The sequence below is a fragment of the Sebastes fasciatus genome, chromosome 23, assembly GCF_043250625.1.
Source record: "Sebastes fasciatus isolate fSebFas1 chromosome 23, fSebFas1.pri, whole genome shotgun sequence".
Classification (NCBI taxonomy): domain Eukaryota; kingdom Metazoa; phylum Chordata; class Actinopteri; order Perciformes; family Sebastidae; genus Sebastes; species Sebastes fasciatus.
Window position 1 is genome coordinate 6,701,136 of NC_133817.1, and position 22,466 is coordinate 6,723,601.

The 22,466-nt window shown below is 38.9% G+C and overlaps 3 protein-coding genes across 3 annotated transcripts in view; all 3 read right to left on the reverse strand.

Moving 5' to 3' along the window:
* Positions 1 to 19,570, reverse strand: part of slco1d1 (solute carrier organic anion transporter family, member 1D1) — a 40,553-nt gene extending 20,983 nt beyond the window's left edge. The window contains exon 1 of the mRNA XM_074626048.1: positions 19,561 to 19,570. The gene's annotated coding sequence lies outside the window, so the exon portion shown is untranslated. The remainder of the gene's footprint in view (positions 1 to 19,560) is intronic.
* LOC141762134 (mucin-6) overlaps positions 1 to 22,466 on the reverse strand; it is a 51,230-nt gene that overhangs the window by 2,715 nt on the left and 26,049 nt on the right. The window contains exons 28-38 of the mRNA XM_074626052.1: positions 7,362 to 7,503; positions 7,189 to 7,217; positions 6,371 to 6,571; positions 4,711 to 4,934; positions 4,393 to 4,579; positions 2,763 to 2,979; positions 1,575 to 1,741; positions 1,398 to 1,467; positions 515 to 624; positions 389 to 420; positions 132 to 297 (exon numbers count right to left, since the gene is read on the reverse strand). Coding sequence (XP_074482153.1) covers positions 132 to 297; positions 389 to 420; positions 515 to 624; positions 1,398 to 1,467; positions 1,575 to 1,741; positions 2,763 to 2,979; positions 4,393 to 4,579; positions 4,711 to 4,934; positions 6,371 to 6,571; positions 7,189 to 7,217; positions 7,362 to 7,503 — 1,545 coding nt within the window. The remainder of the gene's footprint in view (positions 1 to 131; positions 298 to 388; positions 421 to 514; positions 625 to 1,397; positions 1,468 to 1,574; positions 1,742 to 2,762; positions 2,980 to 4,392; positions 4,580 to 4,710; positions 4,935 to 6,370; positions 6,572 to 7,188; positions 7,218 to 7,361; positions 7,504 to 22,466) is intronic.
* Positions 10,492 to 22,020, reverse strand: LOC141762338 (mucin-6-like). The gene is made up of 19 exons (XM_074626423.1): positions 21,875 to 22,020; positions 20,315 to 20,508; positions 19,435 to 19,479; positions 18,681 to 18,906; positions 17,514 to 17,643; positions 17,302 to 17,365; positions 16,906 to 16,988; positions 16,237 to 16,432; positions 16,014 to 16,139; positions 15,785 to 15,905; positions 13,846 to 13,981; positions 13,518 to 13,587; positions 13,250 to 13,387; positions 12,966 to 13,118; positions 12,332 to 12,426; positions 12,085 to 12,217; positions 11,487 to 11,727; positions 10,837 to 10,877; positions 10,492 to 10,652 (listed from the first exon to the last, which is right to left on the reverse strand). Exons 2-19 carry the CDS (start codon positions 20,361 to 20,363, stop codon positions 10,531 to 10,533), a joined length of 2,169 nt encoding a protein of 722 aa, XP_074482524.1. The 5' UTR covers positions 20,364 to 20,508; positions 21,875 to 22,020; the 3' UTR covers positions 10,492 to 10,530.

Consider the following 22,466-nt stretch of genomic DNA (forward strand, 5'->3'; position numbering starts at 1 on the left):
TATTTTGATAGTTTAACAGGATTTTTATAGCACTTAAACCTGCTTTATAATATAAAAAGACATGAAGATCTCCCTTTTTAAAATATGGGACCTTTAAACCATTTAAAATATTATGACGTGCCAGTGCTTACCACAAATCTGATCACCACAGCAGGAGGTGTACATCGAGGTGTTTATCAGTACAGCAGTGGGGCTACAGAGGGGAGCTGGTTCCGGGGGTTTTGGAACACACTCCTCTGTGTGAGTCTTGCTGTTACATGTACATTGGTGACAGCCGGACAGCCACACCTCGCCACCCTGGTGAACAGGTATAGAAATGCTTTTAAAAATCTAAAATCTAGAGTCAGAAATATCACTATTTTCACAGTGATGGGACAAAGTTACTCACCATTCTGGGCTCACCGAGTGGTCCTTTACAATCTGACGGAAGAGACACAAACTGTACATTAACACTAGTTATTATGACAACATATGTCTAGGTGTGAGTGTCAGCCTTATAGCCCATGTTACTCACAGGGACAGTCAGACACACAGATGTGAGAGTGATTTCCTGCCCTGAAGAGGCCGCTGGGACAAAAACAGCCTTCCCTGCCGTTCACGAGGGACGCTCCTGGATAACGCATTCTGTGCAGCCAAAACCAGAAGAGAAACAGATATGGTGCACATCTTGACAGGGGAAACATTTGGGATTTAATCAAGTGAGAAATCAACAAGAACAAGTGTCTGTGAGTCCTGCCCGAGGCTATATGTTCTCAGTGATCCACAAATGACATCTCACTGTGGAGCCTCGGACTTTATTCAGACCAGTATAATGGTGGGAAAGCAAATTATAATGAGAAACTGGAGGAATCCCGGCGAGCCCTCTTTTCAGGAGTGGTTCACAGAGTTGGCAAAAGTGGCATCATACGAACAACTTTCTTTCAGCTTGAAGGACAGGACTGAGAAATATGTGGCGGAGTGGGGAGACTACTTGGAATACATTGCTCATGTGGACAGACCTTGAAGTAAAGCACACACCATCACACAATACTTGTATACACTGCACACACACTCACACTTTGTGTGTTTGAAAATGTATTGGATTCTTGTAAATTAGATTAGATCATGGTGCAGATGAATGTAGGAATATGTATTTGATTTGTCTCTTTTAATTTATTTATTTATATTTATTTTTTTCATTTTATTTGTATAATAGGATTTTGTAGATATTTTTTTTTAAATGTATTCATTTATTTATTATTATTTTTTATATTAATATTATTTTGCGTATAGGAGTTTGATCTGTGGACCAAAATGTGACAATGTTCATGTAAAAAATAAATGAAACACTAATTACATAAAATATAAAACAAGAACAAGTGTAAGGGTGTTATTTGATCAAAGTGAATTTTACAAACCCTCCAAAGCAGAAGTCATCCAGCTTGTCACGACATTCTCTGTAAACCAATCCTTCTGGACATGTCACATCTGAAACAATGAATAAGGACAATTAAGTTATTAAAGACATACATTAAGTCCCTAGTATGACCGGCTTTGCTTTACAGAGTATAAGAAAAAGTATAAAAGATACATACTACAGCTTCCGTTAGTCAGTGCTCTCCAGTCAACACAGACACCAGCATTCATGCATTCCTCAGCAGCTTGCTCTAGTGATGAGCAAGGACCATTCCTGCATGAATCAAACTCACAGTTCTTCTTTTTAAGGGCCAGATTTACGTACCCGCTGCAATTTGAAAAGACTCTGAGGAAACAGAATAGATTTGATTTTTAGTTGGGCTGTCAATCGATAATAAGATTTAATCGCATGACTGTCCATGATTAATCACAATTAATTGCACATGTTTTATCAGTTCAAAATTGTCAAGTATTTAAAACTCTTATCAACATCAGAGTGGACAAATATGCTGCTTTATACAAATGTATGTATATATTTATTATTGGAAATCAATTAACAACACAAAACAATGACAAATATTGTCCAGAAACCCTCACAGGTACTGCATTTAGCATACAAAATGTGCTCAAATCATAACATGGCAAACTGCAGCCCAACAGGCAACAACAGCTGTCAGTGTGTCAGTGTGCTGACTTGACTATGACTTGACCCCAAACTGCATGTGATTATCATAAAGTGGGCATTTCTGTAAAGGGGAGACTCGTGGGTACCCAGACAACCCATTTACATTCACCCCTTTAAAACGGGCCATGACAGTTTCTCCTCTTCAAAACTTAAGCACAAGTTCGGAGCGTTATTTAACCTCCTTTGCGACAAGCTGGTATTACATGGTTAGGTTTTCTAGTTTCATGTGATACCAGTATCTTCACATTAGCTTTAAAACTGAGCCAACAACCTCCTAAAGATCAATTGTGTTAATGTGTTAAAGAAATTAGCGACGTTAAAACAAATTCGGGTTACCACGTTAACTTTGACAACCCTAATAATAAGCCAAGGCTTAATGTTTAGTCGAGGTTACTAGGTGGTTGCTAGGTCACTACTAGGTGGTTGTGTGGAGGTTGTTAAGGGTGACTGCCAGTGAACTAGTAGCTGGAGTGTATGGGGTGACTTTGGGTGGTTTCTACTTTGTGTCTGCATTGGTCACAAAGGTAGCTCTTAAGTAAAGGAAAAGCATTGCGTCTGAGCAAACACACTAATTCCCAATTCTACCACAAATTCCCTGACGAGGTGTGTGTGTGTGTGTGTGTGTGTGTGTGTGTGTGTGTGTGTGTGTGTGTGTGTGTGTGTGTGTGTGTGTGAAGCTTACGGGTGGTGTAGCAGCTCACATAGTGAGCTCGCAGGGCAGGAGGTGGTAGTGTAAGGGGGTACTGTAGTGAGTGAGTAGCAAGGTACGTCTCTTGGTGCAGAAGCACAGGCCGGCTTCAGCGGGTCGGCGTACACCCAGTCATAGGCCGTCTTATCACAGCAGCTGTCGTCCTCGATCTGCCCTCCTTTACGGATACATGATGCACCGCCACATACACCTGGGGAGAACACGGAGAGGTGCTATCTGATGTCTAATATACACATAAACCTTTTAATTGACATAAACACTCTACACCACTCACACTATGTATGGCTTTTAGCCTTTTTTTATGGTTATATGGCCCATACGTAGACCAACCCCTTCCCCCTATTATAAACTGTACGCAGACATTCAAGCAAGAAACCTCAAACAAGCAGCATTTATGCTATCTAAAAAAACAGAAAGTGGCTGGTTAAAAAAGTTAAAAAGTTAAATGTGCAAAATGTAAACAAGCATATTGGATCACAGACAACATGTTTCTTTGGGATTGGTGTTTCTTTCTGCCTTCAGTGGTCAGAAAGTGTTTAATGCAACTTAAGTTCCTGATCAGACAGAGTACGTTTTAGCAGCCTGGTGCAGCTTTTTGTAATTGTTTTCAATGATAGTGAAGCGTTTTGCGTACTGATTTTGCGTTGCTGAGCGCCTCGCATTTTTTGCAGGAGTGCCCTGAACGCCTCAAGTTGAAAAAATTCAACAGTGGAAAAGTGACCGACATCTTTAGCATTTTTTTCTCATTGTGGTGACTTTTGCTGGACACCTTTAGATGTATATGACTTAACCAACCGTAGTTACCATGATCCAAACAGAAAACAGCAGGTCTGGAGGTTTTCGGGTAAGTTGTTTTCATAAATTTAAACTGTACTTTTAACTATTAGGTAGGGTTCGTGGCTTGTGTTAAGTTAACGTTAGCACTCATCTGGTGGTTCCCTAGAAACAATTACGGAAAAGATGCTGCAAATTTCCGTCACTGCACTTTACTGTTTTCCAAACTGTTAAACCTCTGTGTATATATATATATATATATAAAAATATTAATTAATTAATATATTAATTTATATATTAATTACAAATTACAAAATTACAAATTTACATTACTATTCTATACTTACTTTATGCCTTAGATTATCATTGTGCTTTTACATTTATTAGTGTGATTTCCCCTCTTATATATATACATATTTTATGAGCGTTGTTGAGGGAACCTGAGACCAAAGATTTTCATTGCCAATGACTGCTTTGCTGGAATTGACATATGACAAATAAAGAACCTTGAACCTCGTCTGATCGGCCACCAAAAAGGCGCGGTGTGGTGCGCCTTGCGTTTTCCACCTGCAAAACGCGCTCTTTCAGATCAGGGCCTAGAGCTGTTTGGCTTTGTTAGCCTACAAGCTAATTTAGCAACATGTTGGCTACTGTTGTAAAATTGTCAGACACGATTAAGCTAATAAATTCACGAAAATCTGCGAGATTTAGAGGTTCTTTTTTGCATTACCTGAAAATCCCCCCTACACCCAAACAACCACTGTCAAAATGGATGTATAATATGCATTTAACCACACCCGTGGACCGTCCCCTTCGATCCATTACCCACCACATTGTCCCTGGGTGTTGTTGAGGAAGTACTCCATGGCCAGACTGACCACCAGGGTGTAAGACGGACTGAGGGAGACATAAGAGCGGAGCTCTGGGAGGTAGATTGACACTAAGTACCCCGTGGTCTCAAACCTAAACCCGTGCTCCTCATATGGTGGCTCTATGATCACGTTGTTCAGAGTTGCCTAGGGAGAATTAGATCAGTATCAACTTAATTCTTTCAATAGAGTATGGTATCATTAAATAGTAGAGCTCTGAAGTAAAAACACGCTTTATCGTGACATACTGTAATAAATAGAGTTGCATTTTATCCTACCTTTATTCCGGGGATACTGAGTGTAGCTATATTGTCCTGATATTTCAGGATGATGCCTTTAGCACAGGAGATGCCGGGCGCACAGTCTACATTGTCCACAGCGATGGTCAGATTATGACGCGGTGACCGCTCCTCCACTAGGATGTAGGTGCAGTCGTCCAGGAAATCAAAGGTTACACCTTGGAAAGAGGTGTAGTGGGGGTCCCCATATAGATTGCAGCGACCTAGGGAGGTTAAGAGGTGATTTTAATAGATATGGACAGAGAAGAAAAGAATTACCCACGTTAGCAGCATGGCTCTAGGGATGGCATCAAAGACTGTATATTGATTATAAAGTCAATTGTTTATTCCATTGCAACATCAGCGCCCAGCAGCCGAGCTACGCTTCCGCCATTTTGGACTGAAAACAACTACCGGACGCCTGTAAAACGTCCGCCTACAAAGAGCCGTACAAATATAAAACAAAATGTTATTCTACTGTCATCATTTTAATGTCTCTACCGAAATGGCCTGAGTTGAACAGTAAAAATATTATAAATATGCATACTGTTGTAATATTTACTTACTTACTCATTTATTTATCAAACTTGTTTTGTCTGGCTGCTTCCCAGAGGAGCATAAAAGGAGCGATGGACATTAATGCAATTTAGAAAAATCCAGCACACAGATTTTGAATGCAATCTCAAACTTTTTAAAGTCAAGGACCTCCAAAATGGATGTCCAATAGACCACAGACCATGGATGTATAAGAGGTTGTGCCCTATGCTTTTGCCTTGTGTGTTAATAAATAAGCTACAACTACATTAAATTTATGTCATGCTACTAGCACTACTAGCTACTGGCTGATAGCCGGTTGTTTGGGAACAGAGACGTTAATACATCCACCACGGTACAGGCTTACAGCATACAGCCCATGGGTGTATTATAAGATAATAAAAGTGATGAATTACAGCCAATATATCCATTATTACAGCCGCATACAGCTAGCGGGAAGCTGGCAGAACCATATGTGTCATATCACAAACGTCTCTTTATTTATCCATGGAGTTTCGTCTCTTTGCTTCTATACTCTTTGATGGCATTGTCGGTCGCTCAATTCACCCCTTTGGTGCAGACTAAAACATCTCTACAACTATTGGATGGATTGCCGTGACATTTACGACATGCATTCATGTTCCCCACAGGATTCATTACAATTATCTTGGTGATCCCTTAACTTTTCCTCTAGTACCATCATCTAGTTTGACATGTGTCTAACACTTTACATCATTACCAAATACCTACGAAACATTCCCATCAGCCTTAACTGTACTTTGTGATAAGTGCTGATTAGCAAGAGATGGCATTCTAAACAAAGATAGTGACCACAGTAAACGTTACCTGCTAAACGTCAGCATGTTAACATGTTAGCATATAGGTCAAAGCACCAATGTCCTTAACTACAGCCTCACAGAGTGTGGCGTTATAAGGACAGATACGTCAGTGCGGATTGATTCAAGGGAATTAGGAACAAGATTACTTGATGCTGTTCTCAAGAGCAGCACTTTGTACTCTGAAATAAAATACACTGCCTAAACACACACAGAAAATATCAGAGATAGACATGTAGAGGGATAAATGGGGGCAAACGAGAGCAGTGGCAAAGACGGACAACACTTACAATCACACTTCCATGTTTCACAGCATCCATCTGAGACTTTTGTGGCTTGGCCTCTGGGGCAGTTGGGAATTGTAGACTCTGGACAAACCACTGAAGTCAACTCTATCTTCCCATCTGTACAGTTCTTATGGAAGCAGTCCTCTGCCCACGTCTCACCGCAATCCCAGCTTTTTCTCCTTTTCAGGTCTGTACACTCACACACTGGTGGTGCTATAAACACAAAACAGAAGACAGTGACCATGGAATAGAATAGTTTAGGCAATTATTTAAGGAACTGATTGCTAGGATAAGTGAAAAAAACAGACTTGTGTAGTTTGGTTCAGTTGTAGTTGACAAATATTCAGTAGTAGTTGAGACATTGGTAGTGGTCGTCATTGGTGTAGAGGTGGTTGTTGACCACGTTTCAGTGGTTGTTGGTGTAGTGGTAGTAGAAAGCATTGTTGTTTCGGTGGTAGTTGAAGCAGTTGTGGTTGTTGGTGTAGTGGTAGTGTAATACCCAGTTGTTTCGGTGGTAGTTGAAGCAGTTGTGGTTGTTGGTGTAGTGGTAGTGTAATACCCAGTTGTTTCGGTGGTAGTTGAAGCAGTTGTGGTTGTTGGTGTAGTGGTAGTGTAATACCCAGTTGTTTCGTTGGTAGTTGAAGCAGGTGTAGTAGTGGGCGGAGGTGCTGTTGGAGCAGAGGTGGAATAGAGGTCTAGTGTTTTGAAAACAGGTTCTGTGAAGGCAGATATACTCTAATCTAAAATATTTAAAAAGCTAATATTTTTGTGTAACTGGTATTTTGTAAATGTAGTCATACATGAATATAATTCATACTCACAACAGTTCAGTGTTCCATGTTCACAGCGGCTGAGGAGGATAATATAAGAAAATCATAAATATCCAGTTGTCAATGTAGCAACTAATAAAAAGTGCACAATTTTTCAGATTATGCTGAACATATATATATGTAGACATACTGTATATATATATATGAAGAATTGCTGAACTTACCACTCAGTAGACTGTATCATCACCAATGCCCGAGGCTGAATGATAGTGTCATTAAAATAACAGGTGCAGTTTCTCAATTTGGTGCATTCACCAGTATTTTCATCATAGTATGGTGCCTCCTTTGAACATCTGGGGTAGCAGCCTTTTCCAAGAATACACATAATGTTTATTTTATGGGTGCAAATGGATTTGTACTAAGCATTGACTAGAAAAATCTTTTTATAAATTGTGAGGGTTTTATTCAAAGGCCAAGCTTGTTTGCAATAATGACAGAATTAGACATTAAAACATTGTTTTCACTTTTCCCTTTCACTAAATTCAACTGATGATTAAGAATTAAGTTTAGCTGTTATATTTGGATACAACTGAGAAAGTCTGCTTACCTTCCAGCTTGCGAATGACATAGTCTTTTCCGCAGGTTAGCATCTCACCACAGGCTTCATAGTGCCAGCTACACTGGCCCTGCTCGTTGTAGTAGTCACAGTAGACCGCTAAGGTTTAAATGATGACAGGGTAAATTGTTACAGACTTATACAGTTTATGTTTATGATTTGCCAAAAATACAATAATAATTGACACACTTTACATCATATGGATTGTTGATATTTCACATACTTTATACACTTTCTATAATGTTGTTGTTTACTATTAAATTGTCTGTAATGTACTACATGTTTCATATTATTCAACTCTTTAGCAAGAAAGTAAACTTAAACAAGAGATGATGCATATTTAGCACTTTTAGCATAGCCAGCCAAAAAAAAAAAAAAAAAGCCTCCTGACATGACGATCTCCTTTCACTCGACTGACTGGTGCTGATCTAATCTATGTTCTCTTTATGGGTTTAAGTTAGAAGTTGTTCTAAAATGTCGCATTGCTGCTACCATCTGAAAAAAATATGTCTTTAAAGGTGTAGTGTGTAGGATCTGGCGGCATCTAGTGGTGAGGTTGCAGATCACAACCAGCTGAAACTTCTCCTGTGTGTCAAGCGTGTAGGAGAACTACGGAGGCTGACACGAAAACGTAAAAGCGTGAATGGCCCTATCTAGAGCCAGTGTTTGGTTTGTCTGCTCTGGGCTACTGTAGAAACATGGCAGCCAGCTCCGTGAAGAAGGACCCGCTCCATATGTACATATAAACAGCTCATTCTAAGGTGATGATTCTTATTTTCAGGTGATTATACACTAAACAAAACATACTTCTATTCCATTTCTGCCATAGATCCCCCTAAATGTTGCATACAGAGTCAAATTAATGTTGGTGGGGGGAAAAAAGGGTCTTAACTTACGACACCTATCAGGCGTCCTCCATTTTACACACACATCCTGTTCGCTGCAGGCCTCTGCGTAGGCCGCCACAGCTGTGCAGAAGCCCAGGAACTTCCCTTCAAACTCACAGGAGCAGGACTCCTTCACACAGGCATGGTAGTAGGGATCTGGATCCACCTGTAGAACATCCAAAAATAGAGCTTTTACTAACACATCTAAGGGCTCTCTGTGAGGGGTCTATAACTGTATATACTTATTATATGGTTTCAAATCTATAGCAACTAAAGACCTGCACAGGAGTCCAACCCCTGACCCCTGGTGTTGGTGTCATGCTAAATATGTAAAATACATACTTTTAAGTGGCAATCATTGAATGTGTCTCCTGTAAGGATCATACAGCGCCGCTCGGCCCAGGCTGAGCAGTAGGAGTTGCGTTCACATGGAAATATCTCAGTGATCACATCAGAGCAAGGAGTTGTGGCGGCTTTCCAGCTGTTGCCAAATGCCAGATGACTGGACACCACTAAAAAAATAAAAGATTTGTTGGTGTTATTTTGACCACTGTGACAAAACTAAACGTCATAAGCTTCATAAAAACAAAAAGAAAATGTACCTGTCGAGCCACTTATCTGAAAGTCATTCATCTCATTGGAGTCAAAATTGCCACAGAGGCCGCACACTCGGTTCTGCAGGAGAGATGGTTGTGAAATCAATTTTAAAATGTATTAAAAAGTTCAGCAAGTACACTTAAAATGAAAGGAACTGCTGATGTTTAGGGAGGATGGATCTATTAGTGATGATCAATGCTTAAATATAATGTTAGTTTCTTTTCTGAGTTGACTCGAGCTGGTTAAATAAATAAATCAGTACAAAGTTGAGAAAGGACGCAAGAAGAAATTAAGCAATTGTACAAAATGTGGATTTCAAATTAAAATTCTAACCTTATGTTTAGCAGTGCCTTATATATATATTTTTAATTTAGGCTCAGGATCAAAGTGTGACAAGTGATATATATAAATAACTAGATTTCCAAATCCTCATCACTCACCCTCCAGTTCGCATGCAGCTCGATGGTGAGCCGGGTGTGTTTGTCCCAGATGAGAGTGATCCCTCTGCTCGGCACTGAGATTATGATGTAGAGTCCCACGGTGTGCGTGGAGTAAAGCGGATCTTGCTGCAGAGTCCAGCCTTCGTGGTGGCGCCTGGTCACCTTCATGTCGCTCAGTGTCAGGGTGACTTCGCCCTTTTGGGACAGCACAGGTACAATTCATGGTATAAGAATATTTTTAATTGTTGACATTTACTGATTCGTGACCATTTATCTGTCATAAAATTCAGTCAGTAGCACACTGTTATTATTTACTGATGACTAAGTGTATTGATATTGGTATAATAAAGATAATGATAATAAACATGTGGACAATAGCTCCCAGAAATCCACCTGAAGGTCGAGGATGATGGAGCGAGAGCAGGTGAGCGCCTCATCACAGCAGGGGACGCTCTCCACTCTGACAGAGAAGGTGCCCTTTCCATTTCCACAGTCATCCTTAAAGTAAAAAGATCAGATTTAAAATGAAAAATATGGCAAACTCTTGGCATATATTTTTAAAAATTCCCTATAGTATTTGGATGATGTACTGTATCCTTTGAAGGCGATGCATTGGAGGCCTACAAAGCTTTCATGTTTCATGTCTCACCTCTACAAGTGTGTACTGGCAATGTCCATCAAAGCGATACCATTTGGAGTCAAAGGTCTGGTAGTGTCCGTTCCCGTAAACTTGACAATTCCCAGGGCAAGGCTCGTCTCTGCAGTGCCACTGACCCTGACCACAGATACTGTAACAGTAGTGATGTAAACTGCTTTCAAATGAAGAATGAAGAATAATTCATGAATAAGCAAGTCATGTATAGAAACATAATATTTGTTGACCTACCATTGGTTTGCTGAGACTGTCACAGGTTTTCTGAGCCGTGTTAACTGGATACACGGAGCAATGAAAACAAACCTTCCCATTGCTGCACCCTGCGTTAATTAGATTCCAGACAGTTCACAGATTTAACTTTTTTTTTTGCAGAAACTAGCATTACAGTGATTTTTTATTGTTAAAACTCTGGGTGAATTCCCACTTTTAACATATTAATGAAGTTGAATAATCAATGGAGCAAAGGTAACAAAGGATGATTTTGATAGAAGAATATATATTTACCACAATCCGGAGAACAGTGCAGTTCTCCATTCTCACAGATACTGCAATAGACACAATATTTGGTTTGAGATATAAAACAATTTTGCCTACATATGTGTACATCATAGGTGTAGTCTACACTTGGTTAGGGTAGACAGTGGGTAATAGCCTCAGACATAAATGGTATTTAAAGGTATACTATGCAGGATTTTCTTAAAACAGAAGATATAGACTCATACAAAAATAATCCCTCTCAATCATCACTTATGACCCACTAGAAGTGTTTGGCTGTGTCTGTATCCACAAAGACCTCTGCCTGTATTTTCTTCCCCTGGGTGTGTTGCCCCCATGCATGCATAAGCACGGATCCATGAGTAAGCCACCGCCGCCGAATAAACGTAAATATAGAGACGCGGACAAAGCTTGTTCCAAACGAGAGTGAAGCTGGGGGTTGGCTTTTACTTTCTATGCCGTATGTAATGCTGCAGGCGATACACTGGGCTGTGTTCTGGCAACGGCGGCCAGGGGACAAACGCTTCTGGTGTTGTTGAGCCACAGGGGGAGGAGGGGCCAACTTTGAATATTGTATTTACAAAAAGTAAGCGACAATTCCTGCATAGTATGCCTTTAAGCATTGTAATTGACTGTAAATACTCAGATGATCAGCTCACCACTTTTGTCCTTCCATAATAACAGATCCCGGGAGTATTATACGGCCGTGGTAGTGACAAAGGCAATTTGACTTTGGGACACAGTATCCATTGCTCAGGTGGGTTCCCTCCGGACAGCCACAGCCCTCCACGAGAGCGTCGTCCAGCCCACAGGTAGGGTCGGGGCCAGACAGGGAATGGCATGTGTGGTTGCAGGCTTGCATGTTGTAGGAGAATTCTTGGTTGTTCTGACATGTCAGAGCTGGGACACAACATTAACATTAATGTACCACTGATTTTAACACTACTATATGTGACATTTCTATGAACATAATTTTACACTCTTGGCAGTTGTAACACGGTAGTTGATTCAACCTATAATCTGTATAAAGCCTTTACATTTACTGTTATAAACATCTGGTGTCTGAAAGGTTTTTAATCATCCTTTTATCATTATCACAAAAGTGAAAAACAACAATCTCATAAATGGAGCAGAATGTATTTGATTTAGGCTTTTTGGAGCCAGTTGTTATGTTGAACATTGGCTCTTTTCAGTGGACTGTGTAAAGTGGGAGGATGCTGACAGAATAAATTGTATATTTATCAAAGCTGTACTTACTGCAGTTGGTAGCTTTCCTCCAGTCACCAATTACAACACCCAGACTGGCGCAGGCTTTGGCGTAGCTGCCCAGAGCAACACACAGGCACTGAGGCGGACTGTTGCCACAGTTACATGTTCTTTGGATGCAAGCCTGGAAATAACAAAAACAATCTGTTACATGCTAACAGGAGTCAGTCATTGATATGTCAATTGTTGAAAACACTAAAACTTATTAAGTATTAATTATTAAGTGCAAAAGTGTTACCGTGTGGTAGTGATCAGTTGGGATGTGACCATGGCACTTAGCAAATATCCCAGTTGGGTTGTTCAACACAGAGCACATTTCCTCAGCATATATTTCTGCAAAAATACATATTGAGACAATGAAATATGTTTGTTTGTCCTTGTAGTTTAAGTATTTGTATATACATTTATTTTTTTATCTTATTTATTATTTTCTGATTTATTTATTAACTTTGTTTTATGTTTGAGTATATATATATATTCATTAATTTTATTTATTTAGTTACCTATCCCCCCCGTAGTACAATGGTTTTGTCTGTGTATAAGTCTACGGTATGAAAGCATGTACCAGTATGTTAGATGTCAAGTGTTTGTCATGTTTATGAAGTGTATGAAGTTTGCTTAAAAGTGAGAAAGAAAATAAATAAAAATATTTGAATAATAATAATAATAAGTATTTGAATCATATCATAGAGAAGCAAGCAAACTAGAGAGCCAAAATGTAATAATTGTATGTCTATTTTTTCTATTTAACTTTTTTTAATAACTTCTCATCCCTGATATGTAGAATTCAGGCAGACAAATAAAATACGATGCATGAATTTATACACATATTTCCGACATTTTAGAAGCACAATTCCATCCTTAATTAGTACCGTTGTCAGTGTTGATGCAGATGCGGGGTATGTTCACCGGAAGACAAGCACCAACACTCCAGGACTGAGCGAACAGTTGAGCCGAGTTCTCGATGATCCCGCTGCTAGTGGTGAAGTCGTCTGTGGTGTCGTTGTTGCTGTTGCCACAAAGACCTGAAAGACAGAACGACCATGATTGCAAATCAAGCTGGATCATGCCACTGACGATATACAAAGTATTTTATTTTTGGTCTTGAGAGCTCATAAAACAAAACGTTGGCTCGTTTGTAGACTGACATCCTGACCTGAGATCATGCCAGTGTGGTTTCTGGGTGGGGTGATGTACAGCTGGATTTCAGGAGACATCTGGACTTGGATCTTCATACCGAAGGACGTGTGGACCTGGACGTACAAGGAGGACTGCCAGAATACCAGAGCATGATCTGACAGGGGACAGAAGTTGGTAAGTGATTAGGTGGGTGGGTAACTAAGGCTACAAGACATAGCACATATTCAAATCTAAGATCCAGTCAATAGATGCAATCGACAACAGTTCTTCCTATTTTTGTTTACCAGACTGATGAAGTTCAGTCATGTCCTCTTCTCCTAATTTAACCATGTTGTGTGAGAATGTATACGAGTCCTGCCAATTCAAAAAAAGAAGGGCATTTATAGTCAGAGACATTTTTTTGATAGATTATATCATTTTAAATTCAACCCTCAAAGACTGCTTTTACCTGAAGAATCTGAAAAATAACTTTTGTCAGAGAGGGAGCCTTTGCAGAAAACTCTATTGTTATTGTCCAGTTGAGACCCTTAAAAATAAAAGAGCAGTTAGTATCATAACAAGATCAAACATGGGGTTAATGTTATATGTTGAGCTAGTGGGGGAAAAATTCACCTGTGAAGCCACATACGTGCATTTACCAGGGACAACATATTGTTTGCCATCGAATGTTGTCACAAACTGCCCTTCAATGAGACATCCGGTGGGGCAGAAGTTTTCAGAGCATCGCCATTTCCCGCCGTCACACATACTGTAGAAGACACATGAGGATGAAACTTCAATTAAAAACTTCAAACTAGTTCATTTTATTGATCTTTTATTAATAAATTTGCAATTCATGGCTATTCCATAAGTATCAAAACTGTTTTTCTGCCTACTTTAATTGCTATGGACCCTCTTGTGAGTCTGAAACTGTATGAAGTGGACGTAGTCACCATGACGTCACCCATTGGTTTGTAGACTGAGGTTTTGAAGCTTCAAGCTCCAGACCTCTCGGTAGATTTTTCAGCCCATATTTGACTTTGTGACTCGGGGGTGCAGAGGATACTGTGACATGACTACAGTGCTTCGGCGCCTCCCCCATTGTTAAGATGTCAAACGATCTTATACAAAGTTTGCATCCAGCTCTCTTTTCCCATTTGGAATTGTTAACCAACCAGGCTTTGCATTTGGGATTGTCAAGCCAGCCCTCAGAGAACTCGCATTCACCCATTGTGGCCGTTCAGTCCACAACCTTAAACAGAAAGTTGGATGACGTTCCACTGTCAGACATCTTGCACTTGGGGCAATGGCACTCTAGGTGAAAAACAATTATGCCTCTATTAACAACAGGGAAAGATTGGGATAGAAATCCATACTGGGACTTTTGAGATGGAGAGGCCTTTAATGTGAGTGCCCGTAGGATGCGAGCGGAAAAATTTGGGGCAGTAATTTTAACATTAATACAGTTTTGTGGTATAAAAATAATCTGATGATGCTGAAGACCTTCAAGACACGTCATAGTGGATGACACCTCCTCAGTTTGTATAAGCACGCCGCTGTTGCACTGAATCGAAACAAGACCGGCCAGACAAGCTGAGGTGAGCTGGAACACTAGTCGCAGTTTGTCACGTTCACAATGAAAATAACTGAGCCAATCAGATTTCAACCAAAATGAGGATCAGTCAAAATTAGGAGGGGCCGCTCGTATCCCACCTCAATATTGAAAGTATTAGATTTGCGCAGTCTGACAGGCAGAGTTACGCCTACAGTTTTTGGTTACTTTTTATTGTTATATTATTATTTTTATTTTGCTCATAATGAAAAGTTGGCTCACATTTCGCCACCCTTGCCAAAGTGCCGCTTGTATTATTCAATTTATTTTTTAGAAATTCTGAATTTTATATTTTAGAAAACAGAATAGGGGCAATAGTATGGAAACAGAAATATTTTTCCATAGTCTCTTTTCTTTTTTTACATACTTATCCAGACATGGAAATTACTAAAATCAAATTCCATACAGCGTAGGATCCTGTATGAATCTTGTTTTTTTGCAGCCAGAGGTGACATGAGAGGGTGGAGCTAAGTATAATCAAACCAAACGCTGAATAAGACATTTTTAGGTGACCAAAATGTTACAATTAATTTTCATGAATTGAAAACACACTGTGAAAGGGTTAAAGTTCTACGACGAAAACAAGGACAACGCTGTGGTAGCGACCTGTCGATCACAAGGTAGCCACGCCCTAAAGCATCCCCTGCTTTATGGTCTATTTGACTCTAAATGGGACCATAATTTACTAAATGAACATCATGCTGTATTGAAGAAGACTTGAAACTAGCGATTGAGACCATAAACTCATGTTTACAATGTTTACTGAGGTAATAAATCAAGTGAGAGGTAGGCTCATTTTCTCATAGACTTCTATACAATCAGACTTCTTTTTGCAACCAGAGGAGTCGCCCCCTGCTGGCTAGTAGAAAGAATGCGAGTTTAAAGCACTTCAGCATTGGCTTCACTTATTCACTTATTTCCCACTGGTTCTGAAATAAAGTTAGAACTGTATTGAATTACCATGACTGACACTTGGTGCTGCGTATGTCCCCGGTTGAGTAGCTCTTGCCAGCAAACACACAGGGGCAGCTGGACACACTCACACAGTGGAAGCCATCTGCGCGATCATTAAGCACCTCACCTACAACACAAATTAATATACCTTTTAATATTAGGCTCATGTAGGCTAAACAAGCAATGCAACAACAAGTGAAGAGCTACATCATAACGTCAGATTGTGCTCTCTCACCCTTTGTGCAGACACAGGAGCTGGTGAGTTCCTGGTTGGAGAATGTGGGGTAAGGGTTGGAGCAGCTGGGAAGAAAGGGCGGTCCCTGTTCTACATAAACCAGGTCTCCAGGACAAGTCGGCTCCGCTGCGTTCACCCACAGAAACAATCACATCCATCAAACATGAAATTTGAGCCAATTAATTTGAAGAACTTTAAAAATGTAGTTTTAAAGAGCACTTACCACATTCAGTTAAAGTTCTCCATACGTTCCAGGCGTAGCTTTCATTTCCACACTGTCGAACAACTTCTTTGAAGAAAGCACAGCCGATGTATCCGCTTGTTTCGTAGAGGTAAATGTTCTCTTCACAGAGTTGCATGTAATAAGGCGTCCTGTCTCGCAGACAATCCCAGGTGTAGGAAAAGAATATTCTGCATGCCTGCAAATATCATCAGAGAAACCACCTGAACATCTGGACCCATGACATATTGTATGGCTTTGTGGACTTTGTCTTATAACTTCAAATCTCCACCACTGACGTAGAAAAGAACAGAACAGAGTAGAAAAGAATGGAGACCCTTTGATGCTGCTGCAATGTTTATTGATGTATATGAAAGCTGCAAATATGGGTACTAATCTCAATATTATTATTATTATTATTCAGTGTTTTTTTATTTTCCACCTTATGTTATGTATTCTATTCATATCATATTTTTTATCTTATTTTTTATTTCAAGTGTTTTTATCTTATTTTACAATAATTTCTACATTACATTATTACATACATTATTGAAAAAATGTTCTCCTTTATTGTAAAGTAATTTGTGCTGCATTTCTTGTATGAAATGTGCTACAACAGCATCCACTCGGTTGTGTTTTAAATATTAACAATCAGCGCAGCAGTTAACTTACTGGATTCATAGCAGAGACAGGATCTCGGATTTGACATGTGTCCTCAGTGAGCACGCTCTCCGTAATCAACTGCTGCCCGTCGCCTGATTTCATGAAAGTTGTACATTCTTAGAGCAAACTGTATGCAAGCAAATATCAAAGTTTGCATGAACAAAATGTGTGCAGCATTTGTATAATCAACTCAATTATAATCATAACTAGAAATACTCTTACACTTTACACTTGTGGTTTCACTTGTACTATGAATTCTACTTTTTATTTTAATTTAACATCACATACAAGTTAAAAAATTCCATATAAAACTCATTTATAGGCTATTATAACCACAATTGCTAATGGTATTACTGCTATATTACAATAATCCTGCTATCAATTCCAGTCATTTAACCATCATACCTGCGACGTTGTGTTTTCCACACAGTCCAGTCATGTCGGTGCTCAGCTCCTGCTCCAGCTCCACCTTTAACAACAAGTTTATAAAAAAAGTAGCTTCAGTGGTTGAGTTTCGAGCTCTGCAGTACCAAACTAGCTGTGAGGATGTGGGATGATGCATGAGGTGTGCATGTATTTGTGTGCCTGTGTTTATGCTCTTGTGTGTGTTAACTCACCCACACAGTGTCTATTCCTCCAGGTAGGTTGTGCCAGGTGACCGACAGAGGAAGCAGCGAGCTCTTCAGTTTAGTGTAGATGCCGTACTGAAAGATGTGCTGGTAGGTGTGGTCGTACGGAAGGGAAACACTGTTAACAAATAAACATACAGAGGTATCAAGAGAGGTGGAGGAAGTATTCACATCATTTACTCAAGTAAAAGTACTAATAACACACAATAAAAATACTATGTTACAAGTCCTGCGTTACTTAAGTAAAAGTAAGTACAATCAGGAAAATGTACTTAAAAGTATTAAAAGTACTCAATGCAGAAACATTTAAATCACTTTAATCTATCAAAATAATTAAAATAATTATAAGGAAACCAGCAAATTCTCATATTTGTGAAGCTGGAAACAGGAAATGTTTGGCATGAAAAAGGACGATTATCAAAGTAGCTGCCAATTAATTTCCTGTCAGTCGATTAATCTACTAATTGTTTCGGCTGCGCATTTTAATGTTTTGAATGCAGAAATCCTAATTTGTAAAGTAACTAGTAATTGTAGTGGAGTGGAAGTAAAAATTTGGCTTGAGATTAAAAAACTCACTAGTACCCTTAAATGTGTAATTAAGTACAGTACTTGAGTAAATGTACTTAGTTACGCTCCACCAATACAGATGCAGAGAACAGGAGTTATCACAGTGGATTTTAAAGACAAATAAAAACAAAATAATTTAATAAACTGTTTGTATATTCAGTATATTTTTCCTCTTTCTCAGACAAACCAGGTCTTTCAGGAAGTCTTCTCACTTCCTCCACTTTGATTTGAAAAAAATGATAATACTGGTTAAAGATTAGTGTCCACCTCCCCCCAAATACAGCCTGTAAGTCACCTTGCAGAATGCAACAACTTGTATGTTTTCATTTGACTGAACCCGGAGAGACAACCCATTAATAATGCAATGTGTCCCAGAGTCAAAGCTAATGATCAACTAACATTGATGACATTAAGAATGCATAAAAAACACCTGGCTTGGTGGCTGAGTGTGAATGCCAATTTAAGTGAATGATTTGTGTTTGACAAAACACTCATGTATGATTGGATCGAACTTTGCATGAATCATTACTTGATGTCAGTTTCCCTGTAATGAAACAATATCAGGGCGGGTCAGGGTTGGGCCCGAACCTTTTCTTCTCCACCAGGATGTTTCCGTTCTGCACAACAGTCCTGACTTTGTTGATAATGATCTCGACTTGGACCAGCAGCCCGTTGTCACCTCGCCTTACGGTGATATCACATTCCACCCGGTTGTGGGTGAAGCGTGTGAGGGTGAACGGGCAGTTGGACCGGACGTGGTAACTTGAACCGTTGAAAGGCTGGACGACTCCACTGCCAAACGTCCTGCAAGTGTCTGATCACAATTCACTGATTAATGCTCAACAATGAAGACATAACTGCGCTCAATAATGAAGAAAGAAATCAATTCAATTATGTTGTTATGTTGGATTTAGGGTTTAAAATGTCATTGTCAATTTTTTCTAGTATAGTATATGATAATTTTTTTAAGAGTACCATTTTAAAATCAATAAGCCACATGATCAACTATTATTTCAAGTCTAAATTTTTATTTTTTAAATCAAATCACGTTAATTTGCCACATTCATACACACTACAACGTACAGTAAAATGTGCTTGTGCCCAGCTCCAGAAAGCAAGTAACAATGAGTAAAATAAATTGACTAAAATACTATAGAATAAAATAAATAAAATATTTTACAAAAGAATCAATAAAACAATGTAATAAAGTAAGAAATTAAAACAATCAATAAAACAATGAAATTGAAAATTGAAAGTTTCAGAAAAACTGAAACAATATAACCGGTACATATATCTGTATAATGAACTGATCAACATCCAACATTGATTGAATTATACTCACATTTCTGAGTTTCTGTTGTTGTGACTGATTCCCCTGTGCCTAAAACTAGGAGAGAAATACAGCGTCATGGTGGAAGTAAACATGAATTATGATTAAAAACACAAATGGATACAGCGGGGATTGTTATTGTTGTACCAGATACAATATTTAGATATGTAATGTACGGATAATGCGCATCAGTGGTAGTAAAAATAAAAGTATTCGCACAATATTAAATACTTTATTTTTAAGAATTAAATTGAATTTTTACTTTTTTAAGACTTTTACTTTTAATTAAGTAAAAGCCCTGCATTGAAAATGTCACATACGTAAAAGTATTATAACTACCACAACTTTACAGTATCAAAAGTAACTCATAATTGAGAACAATAGCTCCAGTCAGTGTTATACTAATTGACTAATTATATTATTGGACTAGTGGGTGGTTTAATCTACAACATTTCATCATCGTTTTGTGTGTAAATTATTAATTTGTAAAGTAATAGTAACTAAAGCTGTCAAATAAATGTTAGTGGAGTAAAAAGAACAATATATTTTTTTGAATTGTAGTATAGTAGAAATAAAAAGTAGCATGAAATTGAAATACTGTTCCTCAAATTTATACTTAAGTACAGCAAATATACTTTTTTTATTCCAACCCTCTGTGAAAATGACATTTCCTACTCCAGTTTGCCAAATGTGATAAAAAACAAAACCTAGAGAAAATAACCATAAAAAACAACAAATAATTTTATAGAATATGGCAAATGTTAAAAGTTTTGCCGTTTATGCTGCTATAATTCATTAATTTTTTATCCTTTTTTTGATTTTGCAATATCCTTTTCCCTTGTCACTTTTTTCTGCTTAGAAGAATTAATTAATATTCATAATTGCATTGTACCTGAGGCCAGTGCAAAGCAGAGTGCCAGCATCCATCGCTGTGAGGTCATGCTGCCTGATGATCCCTCGCTGCAGGAGACCAGATGAAACCAGGAGGAACTGCACACACAGCCCACCACATGGGCTTATATATATGTGCAGTGTCCATACGCACACTCCACCCCATACTCGTGCACACAAATGTAAACCAGGAAACTAGAAATAGGAAAAAAGAGTTTAAACATTAAACTAATTAGTAATTCAGCAGAAACATGGAAATGATCACAAAATGCTTGGAAAACCAGCTTAATTTAAAAATATATTCAGCTTTTTCATGGTTCAACAACAATCCCTATAATAATACTACCGTGGGAAATTTTGAGTGCGTCTGTAAAAGAGAGATCTTGATAAGAAAAAGGTCGGGATGGATGCACAAACACAGTGGACGTCTCAATATCAACTGCTAAAGAGAGTCTGAAATGTAATCCCGTTCTTTTATTTCTTAAAAACCCAATGTTTCCTGCCAGAAAATATCAACACCTTGTTAACATTTGGGTCATCACCCCTCACACATAACAGGTCAAAACAAATCTTGTATTATGGACAAAGAGGGATGCTTACTTTTGGCAAACACTGGTGAACCAGACAATGCCAGGAAAAATGGACCAATAACAAATTGAGAAATGAGGCTAGGTAAATGACCAGGGGCAATGAACCAGGAAATAGTTAGTTATTTTTCAGTTTCCGAGCTGTAGGGAGAGTACCACAAGACGTTTTAAAGGCGTGTTCTGCAGTGCAGCTATTCTCAGATTTCTTTTCATGCAAAGATTATACTTAAAGCTGCAAACTTGAGTTTAAAAGCTTCTCAAGTTAAATTAGTGAGGTGGTAAAAGGATTAAGTGGCTTATCAACACATCAACAGGCTACATTATAGCTGAGAGCTATCACCGTAACCCACCACCTGTCAATTGAGATATTATACGTTTCAAGTGAAATTCTTAGTGTGTGTAGATATTAATACTTTCACTGCTTATGGCTAACTACAACTGTGGTAACTTGGTATTTATTGGTTGAAGGTAAATCTAAATTACCTTATGCAAGTAGTGTTTAAAGGGCCTGTTTGTAACTTCTTACACGTATAAATCAATCTGGGTCGGTGTCCCATGCGCCCTCGCGTGTGGCTACGCTGTTCAGACACAGACTCCAACACAAACTACACGAAAGCACCAAAACCACAAAGTTATATCTAGTGAAGCCCGTCTTGCAAAACAGTGTTGGCCGCGAGTCTCTGAGTCTCTGCTGTACTCTGCTCCTCTGCCTGCTTGCATTCACTCAAACACCGCGCTCGTTCTCGCTATTTCGCTCCACTCTCACGTGCATGCGCGCACACCAAACACTGCAGAAGAGTTCGTTTAGCTCTGAGCAAGGGCAAGGCTGTGAAGAATCTTGTAAATTGAGCTGACACCAGCCAGGAACAGCCATTTTTGGAAAATATATGTACTTCATGACTTTGGAGTGTGTGGTACTTTTTGCCCATATTATGTTAGGACATAAAGTATGGACATGTTATATTTTGAGATACCTGTTCATCTGATATCCGGCGAGCTTGAAGTTGTTGTACTCTGCTGAAGTCGTCTGCCACGTCCACGTCCACGTCCACGTCCACGTCCACGTCCACGTCCACCAGCTCGCCCTCTACCTCTTCCTCATCCACTCCTAGCCGGCTGCTCCAGGACATAGTCAGGATCTGACTCAACGGTGCTCTGTCAGTAATATATATGTAACAAATGTAAAATTACCTATTTGCATTATGACAAACATTTTCAGATGTGTAAAGTTATCTATGCAGACTAAAAACACTAAAGTTAGAAAGATAGCATTACTGAAACTTGAAGGAGCAACTGGGCGATGGCTAACGTTAGCCAGCTAGCTATGCTATAGATTGAATAAAACATTGGGCTACGTTGTTTCAAAAGTTTAGCTCGTCATTTCGTCTAGAAAATAAACAATTGTTTTAATTTGGTCTATAAACGAAACTCTTCATATGCAGCAAAGTCTTACAATACTTTAGCTTTTGTTGTCGTCTGTCTCTAGCGTTATTTTACACTAAGCGTAAATACTGTTTATTGTTCGTTCATATGTTCAAAGTTGTCCGTGGTAGCTAATTGTGGTCT

Bases quoted from the DNA above. Each gene is read 5' to 3' on its own strand.
- LOC141762338 (XM_074626423.1), bottom strand. From the start codon at position 20,363: ATGACCTCACAGCGATGGATGCTGGCACTCTGCTTTGCACTGGCCTCA. The intron at 12,427-12,965 runs GTACTAATTAAG...GTATTTTTGCAG, and splicing joins CTGCATCAACACTGACAACG to AAATATATGCTGAGGAAATG. The intron at 10,653-10,836 runs GTAAATATATAT...TAATTAACGCAG, and splicing joins GCACTGTTCTCCGGATTGTG to GGTGCAGCAATGGGAAGGTT.